Source organism: Schistocerca americana, chromosome X (assembly GCF_021461395.2).
Source record: "Schistocerca americana isolate TAMUIC-IGC-003095 chromosome X, iqSchAmer2.1, whole genome shotgun sequence".
NCBI classification, from domain to species: Eukaryota; Metazoa; Arthropoda; class Insecta; order Orthoptera; family Acrididae; genus Schistocerca; species Schistocerca americana.
In genome coordinates, this window is record NC_060130.1 from 713,604,520 (window position 1) to 713,631,859 (window position 27,340).

A 27,340-nucleotide genomic window follows, 5' to 3' on the forward strand; every position below is an offset into this window, starting at 1 on the left:
AGGCATCTCCTTTATTTTGCAACAGAAGGCAATGCACAAACAGCAAGATGATGATATATGGAAAAGTTTTTAAATAGAAAAGTACCAAACCATACGAATTCCACAGCTGTGTACAGGCATTTATGGGACTATGGCATTTGTAGTGTGCCACTGTTTGTTTGTCCTCAACTGGATGGGGTGGGTGTTGAGAACATGCTGGATAAGCTAGATGAAGAATGGCCATAAGTACCTGCTTTATAAGTGCCACTGTAAAGGTTCCTCAACCAATGGTATGACACCAGCTCAGGAGACAGCAATTCCACCAATTTTACACACAGAAGGTACATGCTCTGACACCTGTAGACTACCCTAGATGTCAGAATTTCTGTCAGTGATTACTCATGTGTTATGCTGCTGATCCACTGTTTGGTTGTCAGGTACTATTTATGGATGAGAGCCTCTTTATCTGTGTGGGTATTGTGAATGCTTCTAACATTCATATGTGACGTGTGGGCATATAAGAATCTTCACATTATTACACTATGACGATATCAACATCATTTTAAAATGAACATTTAGTGCACTATAGTAGACAATTAGTTACTCAGAATGCATGTTATCCCACAATGCCTGACTGGTGGAGGGGTATAGACAGTTTTTGGATGATGAATTGTATGGTCTGCTTCATGATGTCCCACTTGCTACACAACCCAACTTATGGTGTATGCATGATGGTGCGCCTGCACATTTCAGTCAGGAGGAAAGGGAGTGTCACACTTTTACTTGTCCCAATAAGTGGATAGTTCATGCAGGACCAGTTGCTTGGCCCACCAGCTCTCCAGATATTAAGCCTTTAGTCATGTGCATTTGTGGCCATATCAGTGAGCTCCTGTATGATGTCTCAAATGACAATATAGCACAACTACAGCTGTGAATAAAAAAAGTCTGTGCAGCTGTGTGGAAAATGGGGTGAACAGAGCCTACAACACACTGAGAGTGGTAAGACGTTGAGCACATCACTGTATTCATCTTCATGGATATCATTTTGAAGATGTTGTGAGGTAAATGTTCAGTACATAGTAATGTAGAATTTTTTGTCCCTTCATGTCATTGCTTTCAGAGAAGATTTAATTTTGCATTGTTTGTGATGCTCTACTCTACTGCATATCTTGGAAATAATCTTGGAAATAAAGCAATTTCAGACAAAACTTTATTAACATTTTATTCTTATTTTTATGCATATATTATGCCCAAAAAATGCCTACAGCTACTTTTGAATCACCTTGTGTAATATATAATATAGTGCATTTCCTTCTTTCAACACCTCTGCCATACTTCTATTTTCTGTAGATGCTTTGTCATTTTTCAACTTGCTGATTCTTTTCTTCAACTCATCTATTATAAATGCAAGTAACTTGTCTCCCTTCTTTTTCCCATTACCTTGCAAAATTCTACAAGTTGTAGTGGGTCTCCTTTCCTTTGGAAGAACATCCATCTTTTTAATAATTTGCCTTAAGTGCCCACTATGCTGCCATTCTCATCTGGATTAATGTTGAATTTCATTTGAATAGCACTTCTTGAGATTTCCATCCTCATAAGAATCTCCTTGATTTGTTGGGGAAAAGTGGAGTTTTGCAGTGGTTAGACATTTCAGTAGGTATTGTCTACAGTAGCTCAGCTTTCAAATTTGACTTTTCCATCAGTTAGCAAACAAGTACATGTATTTGTAACACACACACACACACACACACACACACACACACACACACGCACGCACAAATTACTTACTTCATCATTTAATTGGATAATCATCCCCAGATCATTTAGTTATCACTGCGCCACAATGAGATGAATCTTGGCTCTGGTTGACTTCAATCCTAACCTTAGCTTCCCATATTGAGAACACAAACCCCTTCCTTCATTCCCTATCAACCACCCCCATCTCATTACAACACTGTTGATGACACCTCATTATATGCCAATATCTCCCTTGCCCACAGCTTTACAGTATTGAGCACTACCTCTACCAATATCCTTCCAGCTCCAAATCCACCACTCTATTCCTTATAGATTTGACCTATTATTTCCTGAGCTATTGCTTCTTCTCCATTGAGTGGAAGATATACACGCAAATCTGTGACATGGCCATGGGCACCACCAAGGTATCATCTTGTGCCTAACTGTTTATGGACTGTCTAGAGGAAACCATCCTAGCCATTCTGGTTCAGGTTCATCAATGATAACTGTATCATCTGGACCCAAGGCAAATACACTGTATCCAAATTCCCCTATGGTTTCAATACCTTCTCTCCCACCTATTCGTATAATTTACTAGGGCATGATAATAAAGCTATGCATCTGTATATTTGTGTGTATGTATACCCTGTACTAGCAGGCTCTGAAGAAGGGCACTATTGGAAAGCTTTGAAACACTTCCCGTCATATATGTGGGCTTATTGGCTGCTCAGCACCTCAACTACGTGTTGGTTTTTTACTGTTACTCCTTCCATTAATATTAACATTGCAAACCTTTATTTTAAAAACAAAATGTAATTAACATTCCAATGACATATGTTATGTGAGGTACTCACCATCACAAATACTAATATCAAACATACAGGTCTTAGGAGGAAACCCATTGCCCTGCTTTGTATCACACCAGGCTCAGAAGTGAACACAGCACAGAAATAAAAATTAAATAACATCAAAATAAATATTGAGTGATGCCTGAAAAGTAAGTGATATTAAAGTGTAAGAGTTCCTTGCAGACTGGGGGAGTGGCTTTGTATGTAAAAAAACATGTATCACAGGACTGCACTGAACAGATATTTGAATGTTGTGCAGGGGCAGTCGAAAACTTCTAATTGTTGTTGTCCATAGGTCCCCTAACTCTGACTTCAGAGAATTTCTGCTCAAGCTAGGGAGTGTTCTTGATTCACTTTGTAGGAATTATCAGAAATTAGTTATATGTGTTGACCTCAATATAAATTTTGTATATGCTTGTGCAAGAAAAAGAATGTTGATAGAAACCCTAAATTCATATGATCCGGAGCAGACTGTATTTTTTTCCAACTAGGGTGCATGGGAACAGTAGCATAGCCATAGACAATATTTTTAATCGTTCTTCATTACTAGATGGGCATTCTGTTAGTAAAAGCGTGAATGGCCTTTCAGACCATGATGCACAAATTTTAACACTAAAAGGCTTTTGTACTCAAACAAATGTCACATATAATTACAAACTATGTAGGAAAGTTAATCCAACAGGAATAGAGAGTTTTTTCAAACCTTGTTACATCTACATCTACATCTACATCCATACTCCGCAAGCCACCTGTGTGTGGCGGAGGGTACCTTGAGTACCTCTATCGGTTCTCCCTTCTATTCCAGTCTCGTATTGTTCGTGGAAAAAGGATTGTCGGTATGCCTCTGTGTGGGCTCTAATCTCTCTGACTTTATCCTCATGGTCTCTTCGCGAGATATACGTAGGAGGGAGCAATATACTGCTTGACTCTTCGGTGAAGGTATGTTCTCGAAACTTTGACAAAAGCCCGTACCGAGCTACTGACCATCTCTCCTGCAGAGTCTTCCACTGGAGTTTATCTGTCATCTCCATAATGCTTTTGCGATTACTAAATGATCCTGTAACGAAGCACGCTGCTCTCCGTTGGATCTTCTCTATATCTTCTATCAACCCTATCTGGTCCGGATCCCACACTGCTGAGCAGTATTCAAGCAGTGGGCGAACAAGCGTACTGTAACCTACTTCCTTTGTTTTCGGATTGCATTTCCTTAGGATTCTTCCAATGAATCTCAGTCTGGCATCTGCTTTACCGACGATCAACATTATATGATCATTCCATTTTAAATCACTCCTAATGCGTACTCCCAGATAATTTATGGTATTAACTGCTGCCAGTTGCTGACCTGCTATTTTGTAGCTAAATGATAAAGGATCTATCTTTCTGTGTATTCGCAGCACATTACACTTGTCTACATTGAGATTCAATTGCCATTCCCTGCACCATGCGTCAATTCGCTGCAGATCCTCCTGCATTTCAGTACAATTTTCCATTGTTACAACCTCTCGATACACTACAGCATCATCCGCAAAAAGCCTCAGTGAATTTCCAATGTCATCCACAAGGTCATTTATGTATATTGTGAATAGCAACGGTCCTATGACACTCCCCTGCGGCACACCTGAAATCACTCTTACTTCGGAAGACTTCTCTCCATTGAGAATGACATGCTGCGTCCTGTTATCTAGGAACTCCTCAATCCAATCACACAATTGGTCTGATAGTCCATATGCTCTTACTTTGTTCATTAAACGACTGTGAGGTACTGGATGGGTTAAACAAAAGGCTTCAAATGTTAGGCATATTTTTTGGTTTAATTAAAGTGTTTGATTGTGTTGATCACAAAATATTGCTCCAGAAGTTGGACCATTACGGAATATGGGGAGTAGCTCACAATTGGTTCACCTCTTCCTTTAGCAACAGACAGCAAAAGGTCATTATTCACAATGTCGAGAACAAGAGTGGCAGGATGTTTATAGTGCCAATAACATAGATGATAAATATAATGCTTTCCTTATTACATTTCTCATGCTCTTTGAGAGTTGCTTTCCATTAGAATGTTCTAAATGGGATACTAGCAGTAGTAATAGGCAGCCCGAGTGGCTGACTAGTGGTATAAGGATATCATGTAGAACAAAGTGGGAATTCTATCAAAATGTTAGAAGCAGTCACAGTCAAGCAACAGTAGACCATTACAAATAGTACTGCAAGGTGCTTAAAAATGTTATTAGCAAGTCAAAGAGTATATGGTATGCAAATAGAGTAGCTAATTCACAGGTTAAAATTAAAACCATATGGTCAGTTGTGAAGGAAGTGTCTGGTCAGCAGCACAAGGTCGACTATATTAAATCAGTTTGCAGTAAAAATATTTCTGTTACTGATAAATTAGATATATGTACAGTATTTAACATTCATTTTCTGAGCATTGCTGGTGAATTAAATAAAAAATTAGTTTCTATAGGGAATCATATAACTTTCTTGGCAAATGCCTGTTCGAGATTGATGTCTGAAATACTCATCTGTGATATAGACAAATGGAGATTGAGTCAATAATAAAATCACTGAAGACTAGGGACTCTCATGAATATGATGGAGTGCCTAGCAGAATATTAAAGTACTGTGATGTGCATGTTATCCCCATATTTAGCCATATTTGTAATTTTTCCTTTTGTAATGGTCACTTTCCTGAATGATTAAAGCACTCAGTAGTAAAGCCACTTTATGGAAAGTGAGAAAAGGATAATTTAGTCAATTTTAGACTTGTTTCTATGCCATCACTGTTTGCTAAAGTTGTTAAAAAGGCTGTGTATGTAAGGATAATTGATCATTGTATATCACACAATTTGTTATCATAAGTACAGTTCAGCCTTAGAAGTTGTTTAACAACTGAAAATGTTATATTCTTTTTTCTCTGTGAGGTACTGGATGGGTTAAACAAAAGGCTTCAAATGTTAGGCATATTTTTTGGTTTAACTAAAGTGTTTGATTGTGTTGTTCACAAAATATTGCTCCAGAAGTTGGACCATTACGGAATATGGGGAGTAGCTCACAATTGTTCACCTCTTCCTTTAGCAACAGACAGCAAAAGGTCATTATTCACAATGTTGAGAATGGCTGTGATGTGGGGTCTGAGTGGGATAAAGTCAAGTGGGAAGTGCTCCAGGGATCAGTGTTGTGGCCACTAGTGTTCCTTATTTATGTAAATGATTGCCCTCTAGTATTACGGGTAACTCTAAAACATTTCTGTTTACTGATGACACTAGCTTGGTAGTTAAGGATGATGTGTGCAATACTGACCCAGTTTCAAATAGTGCAGTTTATGACATAAGTTCATGGCTTTTAGAAAATAAAGAAATGCTAAATCACAGTAAGACTCTGTTTTTACAGTTTCTAACACACAATTCAACAAAACCTGATGTTTTAATTTCACAGAGTGGGCATATGATTAGTGAAACTGAACAGTTAAGATTTCTAGGTGTTCAGATAGATGGTAAACTCTCATGGAAAGCCCTTGCTCAGGATCTTGTTCAAAGACTCAGTACTGCCATTTTTATTATTCAAACGATATCTGAACTGAGTGATTTTTCAGCAGAAAAATTATTCTACTTTGCTTATTTTTTGGGGTAACTCTTCCCATTCCAAAAGGACATTTTTGGCTCAGAAACGGGCGGTTCCACCCATAAGGGGTGTAAGTTCACGAACCACTTATGGACCCCTCTTCACAAATCTGGGTATTTTGACATTGGCCTCTCAATATTTATATATTCCTTACTGTCATTTCTTGTTAACAATATTTGCTTATCCCCAAGAATAAGCAGCTTTCACTCAGTTAACACTCGGCAGAAATCATACCTGCATATGGATCAGACTTCCTTAACTCCTGTGCAGAAAGGTGCTTGAATTCAAAAATCTTAGCAGTAATCCATGTCCTTTTAAATCATAACTGAAGAGTTTCCTCATGGATCACCCCTTCTATTCTGTTGACGAGTTCCTTGAAAAATTAAGCTGATTCTTGTTCTATTGTTGATTGTATTTACTTAAACTTATGGATTGGCTTCTTTTGGTTCATAAATATTTTATTTTTATCTGTTATTACTTCTATGTTGTAATTTCATACACTGACACTTTCCATGACCTTGGAGATTTGCTCCTCAATTTGGTCATATGGAACTTGATGCATGTAAAAAAAAGAAAAATGTATATCACAACTTTACATTTATTTTATTAGTCTTTGTACTCTTATAATGGTGAGTCATTTATGTCACACTATCTGTGATTATACTTTATTTTTTTCTTTGTAATATAATTATATTTTTTACATTACAGAATGCAGATTTGGCTATCACAGACTTGACAATTACAGCTGAACGGGAGAGTGCTGTGGATTTTACTATGCCGTTCATGAATTTAGGTATGCGATTTATTTGTAAATAAAGTTTCACACCAGTGATGATGTTATTTCAGATACCTTTCAGCCACTCTATGAGATACTGACACAAGTGATGAGAGAGGATCAACAGTTCTGAATTAGAGTAGATGTTATCTGAATGGAAACATAGTGGTTGGTTAGATGTGACTGACAACCTAGCAAATGAAATATTTCTAGATTTCTTATTACAAAAAGGAAAATGTATATCCAAGTAAGGGAAGTGACTAAAAATAAAAGTGACAAACAAAATTTTTTATCTTCATTTTTTTGTTGATTAATCTGTTGTTTGTGATGTTTCTGTGTAGCTGATTGCCTCAATCTGTACATCTATTTCATAGTGCTTTGCCAATGTAATTTATCATCGTATCCTGTCATTTCTTGTTTAATGGGTGTGTCAATTTAAGGCAGCACTTAGTAAAACATTGCCCTTCCACTACCTTTCTCATTCCACTATACACTGATTTTCTATGCTGTTGCTGCTCATTTGGAACATGTCTAAATTTCATCCTTAATGTAGTTGTCAGGATGGCATAAGCTGTCAATACTGAACTCCACTACTACTCCACAGATATACTGCCTCATTATGGCAGTCATATGAATGAGAGTGCTATGAAAAATTTTCGCTCAACACATAGAACTCTCTTGGCAATAACACAAGAAGATTGCAGCAAGTATCTCACTGATATATCATGAAATAAATTTATACTGTGTTTGCTAAACACACTGTTATTTCACAAACAATGATAAGTTACAATCTGGGGTACCACTAGGCCTACTGAAGTAAACATAAATATACGTAAAGAAGAATATAACTTATAAAATTCCAAACTGAGGTAACTAAAGGTCTCAAAATAATTAAGAGAATAATAAGTTATCTACTAGAGTGGTGAAGACTTACTATACAGACAGACATTGGCTATCAGTTCGGTTACAAATACAGTTAAAGAATAAAGAATTGCTAGCAGCTTTATAACTATAAAAGGTGAAAACAGAGATATATACTCAACAATGGAAGATAAAATCAAAATAGGAATCTTCAATCATACCAGCATTTTCATTTCAACGATATACATGACTTATAAAAATTATGTACATTAACACATTTCAGCCAAAGTCAGATTCAGTTTTTTCTGATAAGGAAATAAAAATGTGTAATGAGAAATGTACATTGAGACTGCTAGTGTTCCCCGACACCACTGAACCTTCAGGTTTGTTTGATGTTGCTAGTTTGTCCTCGCCCAAGGGGTGATTCACGGAAGGTGGAGGGTTCACGGATTTCTAGGCAGAGGGCAAATTTGGGTATTGGTTGGATGTCTCTTGCCATTTGCCTTAAAAAAAGTGAAATGTTGTCCCTCAATGAAATTACTACTCAGTACGCCTGAGCCACTTCAGTTTTTTGGACAGGAGATAATTATCAGAGGCAGATAATTAGTTCCTCGAGGAAGTAGCAGCTAGGTCAGAAAGAATTTCAATGAAGTTAGTCTGACTGTCAGTGGATCTAATCTTATATGTGGAGAAGGCTCTGCAGCAGGTATTCAGCACAGTGGGTGCCAACAGCTGCAAAATTGTTGTTCATATTGACACCAGTGATGCCTGTTGCCTTGGTGCGGAGACTGTAAGTCTCAATCCTTAGGCTGTATCAGTTGTATATATAACCCTGGTTGCAACTTTATTTCTTCATCTATTCTATCATGTGGTGAATTGTAGTCAGGCGCACAACATTCAGAAAGCAGTTTCTTGAGTGGTAGAATACATTTGGCATCACATGATGGAGTTTTTGGAGTATAAAAACTACCCTGTATACCACATGAGGATATAACTGTATGAGAAAACAGGGCCATGAGCAGGCCTCTTGTAATTTTTGTAAAGGAAATAAACATCATTGCAAGTCAGAAAGCGGAAATATTAAAAAAAGAAGGTATTAGAAAACCACAGAATCATTTTGTATAAGGTTTTTGAATTACTTTAGCTCATTAAAATTAACATCAAACTGCAGTGAAAATTATATTCTGTCAAATAGTCTTTACGGCCAGCCGCGGTGGTCTAGCGGTTCTGGCGCTGCAGTCCGGAACCGCGGGACTGCTACGGTCGCAGGTTCGAATCCTGCCTCGGGCATGGGTGTGTGTGATGTCCTTAGGTTAGTTAGGTTTAAGTAGTTCTAAGTTCTAGGAGACTTATGACCTGAGATGTTGAGTCCCATAGTGCTCAGAGCCATTTGAACCAAATAGTCTTTACACCAATGGTAGTTGTTAAAAAGTATCAGATTGGCAAAAATATTCAGAGAAAGCTTGGAAAATCATCTAAGGTACTTAAATTAATCATGCCACAGGGATGAGAAGAGATTTAAAACTGCTGTGCCTGTACTGGAAGATGCAGTTAATTAGAACAGGAGCTGGGGTCCAGTAATCTTATGCCATTGCACGAAACATATTTTCTATCAATTATCTTGAGTAGTTAATGAGACACACAACTCACAAGGGTTTTGTTTAAGATAATGCACAGATAAGAATCAGTGACCACAAGGTTACTGTAGCATCATTCAAAATTGAATGAAATTTAATGTACCAAGAAAATGATGAATAAATACTTGAGCAGTCATCAGAAAACATTTATGCAGTGGAGGGGGAATTGTGGATATGAAGTGGCAGTGTGTGTGTGCGTGGGGGGGGGGGGGGGGGGGGGGGTTTGGGAGGTAAGGGGCAGAGATGGTGGGACCAAAATGTGGACAAAAAAACAGGGAGAGATGTTACACAATAAGTGTTGTTCATTACAGAGATCCTTAATCAAATAATTATGAGATTCACAATACAAAATGAGCCACAAACATATTACTTCCTACAATATATATCTTTTGCAACTTAGATTTTTATAGGTGGAGGGCATAAAGCTTGTCTTGGAGTACACACCATGTAAATGGAACAGAAAATACAGAAAATCATTATAGTACACTATGCCACTGTTTTCTAGTACACAGTGTGGGTATAAGAGGATGCTTTAATACTGGTTTTGGGGATTTGCTATGGCTTTAAGCTCTGTTGACTGTTTGCAGGGAATTTCTGATGGTGAAGGAAGTGAAATTTGTCAGTGAAGTAAGGTTACAGCTTCAAATGTCTTAAACTTTAGAATGGAAATGTATTAACAGTTAATGAATTAACACTTTTCAAAAAATGATCGAATGTATAATTGTATGTTTAGAATACACAGGAGACAGAAGTGAGGAAATGCAAAAATTTATATGCAGTGTTAGGAGAACACTTTTTTCCACAATTTCCATAGATACGCAACAAATATTATGCACATACCTGTGCATAATTAAGCAATGTATTCAAGTTCTTATGGACAACAGAAAGTCATCTAACCATGAACAATAAATTCAGGAAAGAAAGTTCAAGACAACATATTAATTTAGCAAAAACTTCCATCACGCTTAGTTCTCTGACCTGCTTATACCTTATGTGAAATGGAGATGATTAAGATAATATTAGATTTAATTGAAGATGCTCCCCTGACAGTTTGCTCATGCATCATCAAAGTTCCTGAAATACTTTGTTAACAACTCTGGATGGGTAGCTGTTAGGTGTGAACAGCCTTGTAAGGTTGGTAGCACAGCTGGGACACTACTACACTACTACAGAGGCACAATAAATGTTTTACAATGAGTATCCCATTATTAATGGCAGACATTAATTAGTTAGTTAGTTAGTTAACTTCATGTTTCATGGTTCACTTGCATGATAAATCATTATGAAGTAGGATGAGTCATTTTACATTCATGTTTCAAATTAAGTAGTAAATATTGATACATGTTGAAAATTTATAGTGCTCAACATGTGGCCATAATTACAAATTAATCTGCAGTGTGAATGTATAATGATCTAACTTCTATCAAAAATTATATTACTGCAAATGTGGCATACTCATCATTGAAACAAAAAACTGTGACTGATGTATTGTAGAACAGCCACACTTTGTTTTCATTGATTAATATGAAATTAATGAAAAGGCCATTCCAGTTGCTTTGTAGAACTTTATTTAATCCACAACAAGTTTCAACTTCTATGTTAAGCCATTATCAAATTGTTCTGAAACTGTCATAAATATGTTGATATATATGCATACATAAATGAAGATGAAAATGAAGGTGTACATATGGACTTTTGTTAAGAAACAGAAATTTATGATGACCTAAAAAATACAAAAGAAAACACTCTTAATGAGCAGAGCACACTTAAAAGCTTGAGATTCTTGGACATCTGCCACCCTATTATTCATAATTTCTGTGATGTTACTCCACTAATTCATAATTGTATCTAGATGGTGTTTAGATGTTTCTGAACTCACTCTGTAAGCAGTCCATGACACATCCAAGCTACACTGGTATCCAAGCTGTGCTAACAACCCCTGAAGTTCCCTGTAGTTCAATTTTTGCACACCAAAAACCTAATTCTACACCTGACATGGGTGCCTGGTCCACTGCAACTGTGTTACAGTTTTACTAAAAGAAATATTGCTAGTCTCTTCCTTACAAAACATACAAACTAGAATTCTCAGACATGTCAGAACATAAATCTTCACAAACTCAAAGAATAATTATAATGTAATGACTTAAAAAAGTCTTGAGACAACCATAACCTCACGATAACATTACACAAGCAAGATTTTAAATATACCAGACTTTTGCTTTGGTCCTTACTTCTCCACTATAAGTTTTATAATGTATCTGTACATATGCACTGCCGGAAAAAAATTAATACACATTTTTAGAGGTTTCTATTTCACTCACAGTTTATTGTTGCAACAGTGCATATGGAGTACATGAAATGATTACATTTGCAGATCAATAGCACAAATGGTGCTGAGTTACCAACTATCTACCCATGCTGAAACACCTATATTAGTATGTGGTGTAGCCTCCATGAGTGGCAATGCATGCAATGACCTGGCATCCAGTCGATTGTACAGATGGCGAATACTGTCCTGAGATGTGTTATTTCCTGCCTCCTCGATCTGTTTGTGTAGTTCGGTAAGAGTTGTTGGCTGATGAGTTGCATGAATCACTTCTCAACCCATCATATACCACACATGCTTGACTGGAGACAAGTCTGGAGATCATGCTGGTCTGGAAAGTTGCTGCATGGTTTTCAGAGCATTTTGAGTTTTATGCACAGTGTTTGGCTGAGTGTTATCATATTAGAACAACACACCACCTCCCTGTTGCAATAATGACAAAAGAATGGGTCTAACAACATTCTGCATGTCCCAAACAATGATTAGTGCCCCCTCCAGAAACACCAAAGGTGTAGTTCATTGCACCCCAAAACATAAGGCCCAGGATGGGACCAGTTGTCTTGGATGAATGCACTCTGTGTGTGAGCATTCACCAGGTTTACGTCATATGCACAAATAACTATCACTTTTATGCAGGCAGAATCTGCTTTTATTGCTGAAAACCATGCCATGCTATTCCATCTTCCAAATGATTCTCTGACAGCACCAGTCAAGCCATGCACATCAACACTGTTGCGTGAGCAGTAGATGTGCTAGAGATGAATGTTCCTGTTGTCCAACTTCTAATAATTGGTTTTCAACTGTCCATATTGACACATCTGGTCTCACAAGCCCTCTTATCTGTTCTATGATAGCTTTATGATCTGCTACTGCTGTCCCTACAGTATGACAATCCCGGGAAACATGTCTGTGCTGCGGGGATATCCAGAACATCATCTATGGCTGTGAGAATGTTCACATAACCACTGATAAAAGAATCGCTGTGCAACTGATACAGCACATCCAACTTGTGTAGCAGTTGTATAAAAGGATCATCCTGCTCCTTGGAAGGCTACAATTTGATCCCTTTCAAACTTGCTCAGCTGACCATAGGAAGCATGAGTGCATCTCTGTGACACTGTTGTCTGCTTGCTTCACATATTTGCACCACAGTGGCCCTTCTGGCTGTGAGCATTCCCTATTGAAGGGTGGACACAGATACCACTACACTATCTGTTTGCAGACAATGCTGAAATCATTATTAGTACATCTGCTACCCCCATGTGGCATATGCCATAATTGGATTAAAATCAATGTCGTCCTTCTAGGTGTACTAATTTTTTTCCAGCAGTATACATATGTAAGCCTCATTTCATTGTCTTCAGTTATGTAGATGTATAGTTATGTACATGTATGGTTATGTACATGTGTGTATCAATCATAATTATGGCAGTTTCGGAACCAGTTGACAATGGCTTAACATAAAAGACAAAGCTGGTAGTAGACAAAATAGAGTTCTAAAGAGCACCTGGAGTGTCCTTTTCTCTAAACAAATAAACAGTCATGCAGCACATGGAGAAACTTCCAGTATGAAATTATTCTTCCAAATTTAACATAAGGATCCATTGTCATATAATTTATATTTTTATTAGCTTCTTGCATCATTACAGGAAAAATGATGTTGGGACTAGCATAGGTGAAGTGGTCATGGAGCTTAAAGAATTACAGTAAGAATGTAAATATGTGGAAATCAAGTTAATTATTCAATAATACCAGGAAGAGTCTGAAAAAGTGATGTGTATTTGCAATTTATTTGACCCATAAATTTTTTTTTTTTTTAGAAATATGAGTTAATTTTAGCTCTTCTGAGAATGTAAGAGCATGTTTAACCATGCTCTCTATATTAATAAAATATGAGTTGCTTCTCCAGTTGAGACTAGTGTCAGGATTTTAAATGTTTTTTGTTTCAATAATCTATAACCCATAAACAACTTCTACAATATACAGAATGAATGAAGAATTTAATTTACAGTAGGCTTACTTAATTTTTTTTGGTTTCTGTAAATACAAATACTTTTTCCAGGTATTGCTATCCTGTACAAGAAACCAATGAAGGCTGCACCAAAGCTATTTTCATTTATGGATCCTTTCTCCAAGGATGTTTGGATTGTAATGTTTGCAGCTTACATAGGAGTATCTCTTATGCTCTTTGTAATGGGCAGGTAAAATTTTTTTTGTAAATTACTAATGTGGTCTGCTTATTTTTGTATCATAGAGTTACATTTTTTTGATTCTTCATAACTGTTAAAGCTAAATAATTGTTATCCTAAATGCACTTAGTTAGCAATGTGCCAATAGAAATAAAACCTCTTAATAACTATGTGGTAAGTTTTTATTTGGTCCTGTTGCTTCACATTTATTTCAAAGCAGGTACTTGTATTTATAAAGTTGATTCAGAATCATACAGTATTGTGTTACAGTTAAGGAGAACATTAGAGTATACTTATATTCAAACATTTTGCATATTACTGGTGTGAATATTTACATATAATGCTGAGACATGAAGCACATTGCACACATTATTATGTACATAATGTGTAAATTATATATGAGGAACCTTTTAACCAACAATTTTTTACAACTTGGTATGAGAACTTTATGTCACTTAAATCTGAATTCTCATACCGCTTTATGGTGTACTATGCTTTTTCTTAAACCCCTCTGCAGGTTAATAGATGTCTATAAATTCTAAAATGATGTAACTTCATACTGTTATGCATTTCTCATATATATTTTTCTCCACACATTGTGAAGATTAAACTGTAAATAGAACTAAGCTTATTTACAATTTAAGGAGTAAAAGTAACAACTCACTGAATATACAGATGCTGAGTTATCAAAAGGCATTTAAACACTGATACACTGATAACTGTGTTAGCTTTCTGTTCATTGTTTTTTTCATACATGATTGCATACATTTACAGGGCAGACATATTTGCCTGCTCTGACATCAAGAAATTAAAACTAATCAAACCATGTTCTTCATGGTCATCCAATCCTTCTTCTACCCTTGCGTCTATACTCATAGGTTTTCATTGGTATTTGGCTTTGATTCATAAGTAGTAGATGGTCATACCATTCCTTTCTATACTATTGGGACTTCTCTATTATACATAGAATACAGCACTCTTTTCTTAATTTACTGTTCCTCTTATGATCTTCTAATATGTATCCTGCTACAGGTATCATTTCTGCCACTTCACTTCTCTTTAGCTGTTTGTTTGTTAATATCCTTACTTTGGATCCATAGAGGTATAAAAGAACATCCATAGTATTATAAATTTTAACTACTGTTTCTCTCCTGGTTTTATGCAGGAGTAGTCTCTTAATCATAAATAACATTTGTAAATGTTGTAAAAAAGTTCTTGTAGAATGTAAATACTTATTGCCTGAAGCCTGGAGGAGACCACCCACCACAAATCAGAAGCAGTGAGTTGTTGATAAGTGTGCACCTAACGACAACTCAATTCTTCTGCTTTTCGGCGAATGGTCTCCTTTAACCAAAAAGTACCAACATGTATAAGTATCTTGGAAGTTTAATTTTCAAGATCAGTGTCATAAACAAAAGAGGTATCACAGCCCAGGTAATTGAATATATGGATTTGTTCCACTATTCTGTTCTTCATTATGATTTTAGTTTTAAGGTGTTACTTTCTACAAAATGTCAAATCTTTGTTTTTCTTTGTGGATATAGTTAACTTATATTGCTTTGCTACTACATGTAAGGACAGTACAGTGTGTTGTACCTGTATTCCATATCTGCCAGCATAACATGGCCATCTGCATAAAGAAATGAACTAATTACTTCACATCTCAGTGGGCAGGAATATTCCACATTCTTTTGCCTTTTATTGACAGTGGCATTTATATATATGTTGTATAATGTGGCAATAAAAGACACCCTAGTCTAATTCCTTGTATGATTCTTCTCATTCCTGTAACAGTGATTGGGCCAACGCATATCTTTATCTTCTCATCTGTATAAGCAATCTGAACTGACCTTAATAAACGCTAAAAAATGCGAAACTCTCCTAAAATTTCACACAACTTACATCTCACCATGTAGTTGAAGTTCTTTTCATAAACCACAAAAGTTATTTTGGAAGATTACTTTTTTTGCACTTTTCTATTATCTGGTTTATAGAGAAAACACAATGGAAATTTGAAAAACTTCATGGTCTGTGAATAGGAGGAGAAGAGGGTGTGGGAACAGGATATATGAATTTACAGTCGCGGAGCAGGGGTAGAGGTGGGTAAGGGACGGGTGTCAGTAGAAATTTGTTCTAGCAAGGCATCCTTCAATCTGGCATCAGCCAGCACTAAACCCTGCATCACACCCATCTCCATCCCTGTTCCATGAATCTTAACTTCATTCTGTTATAACATCAAGTTTAACACATATATTTCAGAATGACACAACACATATAAGTCACAGAGTAAGTTGACAAGCAAGACATGTGTACACGTTAGCATTCGGATGAGCACTGAGTCCCAGTCTAGCGGCCGCTGCTCGGCTGGCTGCTTAGGTGGTGCAGCTGCTGCATGGCTGGCAGACAGCGCCACACGTAGAGGACGCGCGTAATTGCGCTGTGGCTCTTTGAATGATCGGCGAGTCACAACACTTTTCCCCCCTTTGAAATTGTAGCACTGGTCTTGATGGAGGTGTCCTGGAGATGGCTAACGTCCATAGGCGTTGTTTGACTTGCCGAAAAGTCTCGAGGAGGAGGCTTCCCGTATGGACGGAAGTGGCCCCGATGATAACGGGTCGAGATGACAGGAGACGTAGGGGTCGAATCTGCTGGGGCCCCATGCACCAATCTGCCCATTGCGGCAAGTCCAGTTGATATGACAGGAGACATGGGCGATGTGTCAGCATCCGTTGGAGGAGGAGGTGAGTAGATTTGATCTAACAGAGGATGGTCATCCAGTTCCTGCATGGGCACGTCTCCTGGTGGCGTCCGTTCTTGTGCTGGCATCGCGATGATGGTGAGAGGGCTGCGTTGTGAGTATTGAGAGATGCCAAGATCCCGAGTGTCAGGTAGAGCCAAAGGTGGAGTAGCGGCATTCGGAACAGGTGTTGCTGCCACACGAGGCCGAGGCTGGTCCGAATGACGCACTGCAACACCCGTGTCCGTCTGGATTTCATACAGGTGTCTGCCACGGTGTCTTAAGATGCAGCCCGGGCTCCAGTTTGGCCGCCTGCCATATCCCTGTACCCAGATGAGGTCGTCAGCGGTGAACCAGCCAAGTGAAGGCACTCGCGGCCGTGAGGTGGAAGGCCACAGAAGATGAAGTAGCATGCGGGGCTGTCGGCCATGTAAGAGCTCAGCCGGGCTGTGGTCGCCCATGGGGGTGAAACGGTAAGACGCCAGAAACTGGAGAAGTGCATCATCAGCAGCAGAAGAAGTCAGAAGTTTCTGCATCTGAGCCTTAAATGTGCAGACCAGTCGTTCAGCCTCACCGTTGGATTGTGGATGGAACGACGGGGCCGTGACATGCATAACGCCGTGATGAGCACAAAAAACCGCAAATTCAGAAGAGGCAAATTGTGGACCATTATCAGTAACAAGAGTAGAGGGGAGGCCTTCCAAAGAAAAAATGCGGGCGAGAGCACTGGTGGTTGCCGCAGTGGTAGGCGACGTGCAATAGACAATGGAAGGAAAGTTAGAGTAGGTGTCAATTACGAGGAGCCAATAAGTACCTAAAAAGGGTCCCGCAAAGTCAGCATGAATGCGCTCCCAGGGCTTCTCAGGCGAAGGCCACGGTGACAAAGATGACTTCGGGGCAGTGGCCTGTGATGCACAAGGGCCGCAGGCAGCGACCATGTGTGCTATTTCAGAGTCGATGCCAGGCCAGTACACATGATGGCGCACCAGAGATTTTGTGCGAGACACACCCCAGTGCCCTTGGTGAAGGAGGCGCAAGACTGAAGCACGCAAAGACGCAGGTACCACAACACGTGGCGAAGCATTGTCAGTGGAGAGGAGGATAACACCATCCCTAGCCGTGAGGCGGTAGCGCAAAGCATAGTAGTTCCGCAATGGATCTGAAGTCTTAGCGGACAGGCGATCTGGCCAACCCTTCTAAATACAGCATAAAACCCGGGAGAGGGTAGGGTCAGAACCTGTAGCAGCCACCAGCCTGTCCCCAGTGATGGAGAACCTGTCCACAACCCCGTGCTCTCCAACATCCAGGTGGAAACACAAAAGTTCGTCCCTATCAAATGCCTGATCAGGACCCATTGGAAGGTGAGACAGAGCATCAGCATTTGCATGTTGAGCCATTGGGTGGAAATGAATCTCATAATTGAAACGAGACAAGTAAAGAGCCCAACGCTGGAGGCAGTGTGCAGCCTTGTTGGGAAGTGACGTTGATGGATGAAACAAGGAAACAAGTGGTTTGTGATCCGTAACAAGATGAAATTTTGAGCCATAGAGAAAAACACCAAACTTATGAAGAGCATAAATAATGGCCAAAGCTTCTTTCTCAATTTGAGAATACTTTTGTTGGGCATCCATGAGCGTTTTGGAGGCATAAGCAATGGGTTGTTCCGAACCGTCAGAAAAACGGTGCGCAAGGACTGCACCAACCCCGTATTGAGAGGCGTCTGTGGCAAGAACAAGATAATGGCCAGGTCGATAAGTAGCCAGGCACGGGGCATGTTGTCTTCAATTTCTGGAAAGCTGCTTCGCATGACGCGGACCAGCGAAAAGGCATGAAAAGGCATGTTTTTACGCAACAGGCGATGCAACGGCTGAGCCACTGAAGCTGCAGATGGTAAAAACTTGTGATAGTATGCTATTTTCCCCAAGAAGGCCTGCAGTTCCTTAACAGATGTAGGGCGAGGAAGGGCATTGATCACAGCGACAGTTTGCTGAAGCAGATGAATACCATCCCGAGAGAGTTGAAACCCCAAGTACGTGATAGATGCCTGAAAAAATTGTGATTCCTGAAGATTACACTTAAGACTGGCAGTCTGTAAGATATGAAAAAGTGTGCGGAGATTCTGAAGATGTTCTTCAGTGGTGGAGCCAGTGACAACAATGTCGTCCATGTAATTGATACACCCAGGGACAGGGAGCAATAATTGTTCCAAGAATTGCTGAAAGAGAGCAGGGGCGCTAGCAACCCCGAATGGCAAGCGTTGATATTGATAGAGGGCGAAAGGCGTGTTAAGGACCAGAAACTGCCGGGAAGCAGCGTCGAGAGGAAGTTGATGATAAGCTTCGGACAGGTCAATTTTAGAAAAATACTGGCCTCCAGCAAGTTTAGTGAACAGTTCTTCAGGACGGGGCATAGGGTAAGTGTCAATGAGGCACTGAGCATTTACAGTAGCTTTGAAATTGCCACAGAGACAAATATCACCATTTGGCTTAGCAATGACAACGACAGGAGAGGACCACTCACTGGAAGTGACAGGAAGCAAGACCCCTGAAGTAGTGAGATGATCCAACTCCCATTTTACCTGATCACGAAGGGCCACGGGAATGGGTCGACCCCGAAAAAACTTAGGCCGAGCACTGGGTTTGAGCGTGATATGAGCTTCAAAGTTGTTTGCATGGCCTAACCCAGGAGAAAAAAGGGACAAAAATATCATCAACAAGGAATCCAGTTGAGTATAAGGAATAGCATCAGAGACAATATTGACAGAGTCATCTGTGGAGAACCCAAAAACGCAAAAGGCATCGAAACCAAAAAGATTTTCTGCATTGCTCTGGTCGACCACAAATATGGGAACAGTGTGAATGACTTATTTGTAAGATACCTCAGCATTAAACTGTCCCAAGAGAGAAATCCTCTTTTTTTTGTACATCCGTAATTGCCGAGTGACAGGTGACAGGAGTGGAGAACCCAACTGAAGATACGTCTGAGAATTAATTATAGTGGCAGCAGAACCGGTATCCACTTGCATGCGAACATCTCGACCAAGGATTTGGACAGTGAGGTATAACTTCCCTGAAAGGGAAGAAGTGCAATTGACAGACAACACAGAATCAGAATCAGCGTCATGTTCATGAACATCATGTATGCGGTCAGATTTACAAACGGAAGACACATGACCTTTCTTTTTGCAATTGTGACACACAGCCCAACGTTGGGGACAATCCTCGCGTGAATGTTTCGTAAAACGCCGCGGACATAAAGGAAGTTGCCAGGGGTTTTGCTGCAGTTTCTTAGCGGGTTGTTTACGACTAGGCCGAGACTGCACGTGAGAGCGCACTGCGGCCACGTCGGCTGGTGGGGACGCGACGCATGCGCCGTCAACAGTGCACAGAAGTTGTATTTCCCCGACATCACCCCATGCCTCTATTTGTGCCCCAGCAGCGTGAGAAATTTCAAAAGACTGCGCAATGGAGAGAACTTCATCTAGAGTCGGATTCGCCAACTGAGGGGCACGTCACCGAACTTCTTTGTCGGGTGACGACCGGATAATAGCATCCCATACCATGGAATCGGCATAGGATTCTTTGTGAACGTCAGTAACAAATTGACACTTTCGACTGAGGCCGTGAAGTTCAGCAGCCCAAACGCGATAGGATTGATGTGGCTGTTTTTGACAATGATAAAAGGCAACACGAGAGACTACCACATGTGTTTGATTTTGAAAATAGACAGACAGAAGTGAGCACATTTCAGCAAAGGACAAAGACGCAGGATCCTTCAAAGGAGCCAATTGCGACAACAACCGATACATTTGAGGTGAAATCCAGGAAAGGAACAGAGACTTACATGGTTGTTTATCCATGACATGAAATGCCAAGAAGTAATGTCAAAGACGTTTTTCATAATCAGACCAGTCTTCCGCCATCTCGTTGTAAGGAGGAAAAGGAGGTACAGACAACGACAAGAAATGCCCCGCATTGACGACGAAATCGCGAATCGCCGCTGTTAGACGCATTTACTGTTCAAGGAGATTTTGCAATAGTTGCTCAACAGTAGCCATGGAACCCTGTGGGTCAACAGTGAAAAGGAAAAATCCACTACCTCGTCGCCAATTGTTATAACGTCAAGTTTAACACATATATTTCAGAGTGACACAACACAGATAAATCACAGAGTAAGTTGACAAGCAAGACATGTGTACATGTTAGCATTTGAATGAGCACTAATTCCCAGTCTAGCGGCCGCTGCTCAGCTGGCCGCTTAGGTGGCGCAGCTGCTGCATGGCTGGCAAACAGCGCCACACGTAGAGGACGCGCGTAATTGCGCGGCGGCTCTTTGAATGATCGGCGAGTCACAACACACTCACCCTGTACTCACACCCTCTTCCCTGCAGTCTCTCTATCTTCTGTTTTATCTCCTTTTCTCAGACAACTGCTCCACCACATCATGCACCACATACAACTTGCCAGAACCAACTCACTGGTACTGTATTTGTATTCTGTGCATGTGTTGCCTCTCTCTCCCAAATATCAGCCATCCTTTTCCAACACTCCCTTCCACACCATACCTCTTTTTCTGCCTTTTCCAATTCATCTGACACAACCACGTCCTGTTTATGTGACGTTTAACAGCTCACTGTCTCAGCTATTTGGTGAGTTCATCCTGTTACTCCTTAAATTATGTACAGTCCATCAGGGTTTCTATTGTCATATTTCTGAGCTTAATTTATAGGGGATATTGTTAATGTACAGTTTGTACCCAAGCAAATTATTACACTAACATTCCTATATGTTTCCTATAAGACTTTTCTATCGAAATTGGTAATAATGTTGTCAATGACTAATTATTAGTGGACACTCTTGTAGGTATAGATATTGTTACTTACATTTTATTCTGCAAAATTGGGACCAAATTAACGAGAAGTCTCCATGGTCATGGAATGAGTCAATACATGAAATTATAGCACAATATTAGAAACAGATAAAATGAAATATAAAAAAACATATTCAGGTGACAAGTCGTAAGTTTAAATAAAGAAAATCAACAACGTAACACTGGAATTTGCTTAATTTCTTAGCTCTTCCAGGAGCTCCTCGACAGAATAGAAGGAGTGAGCCATGAGGAAACTCTTCAGTTTGGACTTAAAAGAGTTTGGGCTATTGCTAAGATTTTTGAGTTCTTGTGGTAGCTTATTGAAAATGGATGCAGCAGAATACTGCACTCCTTTCTGCACAAGAGTCAAGGAAGTGCATTCCACATGCAGATTGGATTTCTGCCTAGTATTAACTGAGTGAAAGCTGCTAACTCTTGGGAATAGGCTAATATTGCTAACAACAAATGACATTAAAGAAAATATATACAGTGAGGGCAATGTCAGAATTCCCAGACTATTGAATAGGGGTCGACAAGAGGTTCTCGAACTTACACCACATATAGCTACAACAGCCCATTTTTTACCCAAAAATACCCTTTTTGAATCAGAAGAATTACCCCTAAAAGTAATATTATACGACATAAGCGTATGAAAATATGTGAAGTAGACTACTTTTCGTGTTGAAGTGTCACTTATTTCAGATACAGTTCTAATGGTAAATAAAGCAGCATTTATTTTCTGAACAAGATCCTGGACATGGGCTTTCCACAACAGCTTACTATCTATCCAAACGCCTAGGAACTTGAACTGTTCTGTCTCGATTATAATATGCCCATTCTGTCTGATCAAAATATTGGTTCTTGTTGAATTGTGAGTTAAAAACTGTAAAAACTGAGTCTTACTGTGATTTAGCATCAAATTATTTTCCACAAGCCACGAACTTATTTCATGAACTACATTATTTGATACTGTTTCAATATTACACACAAGATCCTTCACTACCAAGCTGGTGTCATCAGCAGAGAGAAATATTTTTGAATCACCTGTAATACTAGAAGGCATATCATTTATATAAATAAGAAACAGTAGTGGCCCCAGAACCGACCTTTGGGGAACGCCCCACTTAACAGTGCCCCATTGAGACTGAACATTGCTACCACTCTCAATATTGTGGAAAATTACCTTCTGCTTTCTGCTCTTAAAGTAAGAGGCGAACCAATTGTAAGCTACTCCCCTTACTCCATAATGGTCCAACTTCTGCAGTAATATTTTGTGGTCAACACAGTCAAAAGCAATCATTAAATCAAAGAAAACACCTAGCGTTCGCAACCTTTCATTTAATCCATCCAAAACCTCACAGAGAAAAGAGAATATAGCATTTTCAGTTGTTAAACCATTTCTAAAACCAAACTGAACATTTGACAGCAAATTATGTGAATTTAAATGCTCCAGTAACCTTGTATATACAACCTTCTTGATAACTTTAGCAAACACCGATGGCATAGAAATAGGTCTAAAATTGTCAACATTATCAATGTCTCCCTTTTTATAAAGTGGCTTCACTACCGAGCACTTTAATCGGTCAGGAAAGCGACCACTCCTAAAGGAAAAATTACAGATATGGCTAAGTACTGGGCTAACATACATAGAACAATACTTCAGTATTCTGCTAGATATCCCATCATATCCATGAGAGTTCTTGGTCTTTAGTGATTTAATTATTAACTCAATCTCCCTCTTATCAGTATCATGGAGGAGCATTTCAGGTAACAGTCTCGGAACACTTTTTTCTAAGAGCGCTATATGATTCCCTGTTGGGACTAGGTTTCTATTTAGTTCACCTGCTATATTCAGAAAGTGATTATTAAATACTGTACATATATGCGACTTATCAGTAACACGGGCATTCCCACTACGCACTGATTCTATATCCTCAACCTGTCTCTGCAGACCAGCCACTTCCTGTACGACTGACCATATGGTTTTTAATTTTATCCTGAGACTTAGATATTCTATCTGCATACCACATACTTTTTGCCTTCCTAATAACATTTTTAAGCACCTTACAATACTGTTTGTAATGGGCTGCTGCATTTAGATTTTGACTGTTTCTAACGTTTTGATATAATTGCCACTTTGTTCTACAAGATATTCTTATCCCTCTAGTCAGCCACACAGGCTGCCTGTTTGTGCTAGTACCCTGTTTTGAAAGTTCTAACAGAAAACAGCTTTCAAAGAGCACAAGAAAAGTCTTGAGAAAAGCATTATATTTATCATCTACTGTATCAGCGCTATAAACATCTTGCCACTCTTGTTCCTTGATAAGGTTTGCAAAGGTCTCTACAGCAACTGGATCAGCTTTCCTAAACAGTTGATAACTATATTTAACACGTGTTGCAGCACAAAAATCTTTTAGAGTTAAAATTTGTGCATCATGATCTGAAAGACCATTCACCTTTTTGCTAACAGAATGCCCTTCTAGTAATGAGGAATGAACAAAAATGTTGTCTATGTTTGTTCTACTGTTCCCTTGCACTCTCGTTGGAAAGAATACGGTTTGCATAAGATTATATGAAGTAAGGAGGTCTACCAGCATCCTCTTCCTTGCATAATCACTTATACAATTAATATTGAAGTCACCACATATAACTCAAATCAGTTTGCTATCACAGTTTTCTGTTGTGAATTTTAATTCTTTCTGAGAGAGGTGCAAATCTTCCTGTTAGGTGATCTATACACACTGAACACTAAAAAATAAATCATATTACATCATGTCATAAATTTCAAAATATTTTACTTTGGCTGTGTTAAGCTTTATTTTTTGTAACTTGGATTTAAAATTGTTTTACTCTATGGAGGAATTCCAATATCATTGCATTTTAAAATAAGTATGTAGGTGTTCCAGAGATATGGTACATGATTGAAAGTCTGTGCTCACACTTCCTACTTCTTGTCAGTGATGTGAACCATGTAACTAATAGCATTTAAGTTTTCATTTTTCTTCAGATCTTTATTTATTTATTGGCTGTCTTATCAATGATAGCATGCTGTGCTACAAGTATTGAACAAGTTGTGTGTATTAGTTTTCTTATGCACAAATTGAATATTCTATAAAATAGACTACAAGAATTCAACGTATGAGAGAAACTTAGATATAGCAAATATAGAGCAAACAAATGTGTGATATTGTGTATTGTAATTTATATACCCATGAATACACTCACAGAGTAGAAATAGTGACACTGTAAATATGACCGCTGTAAGGATTTTTTAAATGACTTTACTGCTTTTATATTTCACAGGCATTTTATTAACAAGTTTCAGTACTATACTTAATGGACCATTCTGACACATTCTGTTATTTGTACAGCTAGTAAGAAAATTCTGCACGGTCTGGTGTTATGGTCAAGAACATCATAGTTCCTCTGAAAAAATTTGTCATTAACTATTGCATTTATTTGAAAAAATAAAATGGTTTTTCTTATATAAATGCAACAGAGTGAAAGTATGTTAAGTGCTGTAAAGATATGTGTGCATGATATTTTACTTCCTTTTATTTATTGTCATAAGTGTCTTCTTTTTAATTTTAACTATATAGAGTGCTGCTGGTGAGTTTTCTCAGAATTGGACTCCATAGTATAGATGCGACTTAATATAAGCATAGTAAGCATTATCAACAGTTTCCATGTTGGTGCATAATTTCAAGGGTCTTTGAACATAACACCCTTTACTTACCATACCATTAACAAACACACTCAGTATGTTCAATCTGTTGGTTGGTTGTTGTGGGGAAGGAGACCAGACAGCGTGGTCATCGGTCTCATCGGATTAGGGAAGGAAGTCGGCCATGCCCTTTCAGAGGAACCATCCCAGCATTTGCCTGGAATGATTTAGGGAAATCACGGAAAACCTAAATCAGGATGGCCGGACGTGGGATTGAACCGTCGTCCTCCCGAATGCGAGTCCAGTGTCTAACCACTGCGCCACCTCGCTCGGTTTGTTCAATCAGTTTCACATTGTCTTGCAGCAAAATAACAAGAAATTTTGTTACAGGGCTACTTTGTACTCACCCATCCGTAAGGAAAACTCTGTGTTTGTGTAGATTCTTATTTTGCTGGGTATTAAAATTCATTGTAACAGTACTACTGTTATTTACAATTAACTGATTTGTCATCTGCTAGAATTATAAATATTTGCAGAAGGCTTACTACTGAGTTGTAATATGATACAGATTATACTCAAATCAGTTTTTTTATGAAGCAGAGTGAATAGATGTTTTTGAATGTTTGGGGAAACAGATCAGTCATAAAGCTGACATTCCACTTCATGCCAATGATATTGGAATTCCTCCATTGAGTAAAACCATTTTAAATCCCAGTTACAAAAAATAGTTATTATGGTATTCAGACTAAGGCTTTGGGCTGCTCTGCCTAGTAAATCCTCCAAAGTTTTATTCAACAATGATGCAATTGCCCTATGTCTGTTCATATAATCATTATAATGCTGATAAAGAACTGAACCAATAGCAAACTATAAAGTTGTTGAGGCTTTCATGGTCATTTCTTGATGTATTGCATGTTGGCTCTTCATTTGAGATCTTCAGCTGCCATCATCAATGGATGGTGGACCTTTGACAATGCCAGCCACTCTTCCTAGCAAGAGATCAGAAAAATTATTAAACAAATGTTGGCCAAAGACCCTGAAATGAAAGCTAATGGGAAATACATTACTAGCAAATTATTGTCTTAGCGTGGGTGCATACTATTGCCTAAAATGTTTTCATAAGCTATTGTGTTCATATTGACATCAACAAAAACTTGTAATCACAGCTCTAACCTGGAAAAATGGCCTAGGTAAGCATCAAATTTGCAAGGCATTTACAAGGTTCACAATTGCCCATATGAGTGCCACATCATGCTGTATATTGTATATCAGTTCTCAATAGAACTTTCTTTCACTGTTCTACAGATCACAAATAGAATTCCTAATTAAAAAAAGCAGTACATTTGTTCTTTTGATAGTAGCTTATGCTTGACTGCATGATGATTAAAACTGAGTCTTATCACCTCTTGACAGATTTTCCCCCTTACTCAACTCTGTACTTGTGCTGCAACATAAATTTTTTCGAATATGGTACTTGACAAGTATGTCTGACAATTAGCTCATGGAGTATATGTTACATCTCTACAATGCCTATGTTTTAATTTCTTAGGCCTTTAAGAGTGATGACCTTTCTTGATGTTACCAGTACACAATAACAGCTCTTCAGGTATTTTCCTGGCAAGAAATTCATCTGTAGTTATGTTTCAGATTTTTATTCTTTAGAAGAATATGCATTGTAATGGACATTTATGACAAGTAAAAACTGTGTACAATACAAGGAATTTAACCAAGCCCCTTGCATTTCATGAATAGTGTGGTTCCAATGAGAGAATGTACAAAAGAAAAAAAATTGTTTAAATGACAGCTTCACAGATGGCGCTGAGGGAACACAATTTTACTCTCTAGTGAAGTATGTGCAGTGATGAACATTTGTAGCTTGTTCAAATTGTGTGCCTGACCAGGATTTTAAACAAGTCTCTACTTTACTTGTGCATTCCACATCCAAACATGTCTTAGTGATGGATTCATAGTTTCACTATTCCTTCCAAATTCTGTGGGATTAGCACTTGTAGAAAGCACACAGCAGAGAGTTTGATTCAGCCATACCTTCTGGAATGTTGTTGACATAATGCATTTTTACTCTTTGGTGGGGCACCACCCACA

At 38.7% G+C, this 27,340-nt stretch overlaps 1 protein-coding gene across 2 annotated transcripts in view; it reads left to right on the forward strand.

Annotated features, from left to right (window-relative positions):
* Positions 1-27,340, forward strand: part of LOC124555073 (glutamate receptor ionotropic, kainate 2-like) — a 512,372-nt gene that overhangs the window by 391,277 nt on the left and 93,755 nt on the right. For both annotated transcript variants that reach the window (XM_047128860.1, XM_047128861.1), the window contains exons 11-12: positions 6,888-6,972; positions 13,841-13,979. In XM_047128860.1, the coding sequence (XP_046984816.1) occupies positions 6,888-6,972; positions 13,841-13,979 (224 nt within the window). The remainder of the gene's footprint in view (positions 1-6,887; positions 6,973-13,840; positions 13,980-27,340) is intronic.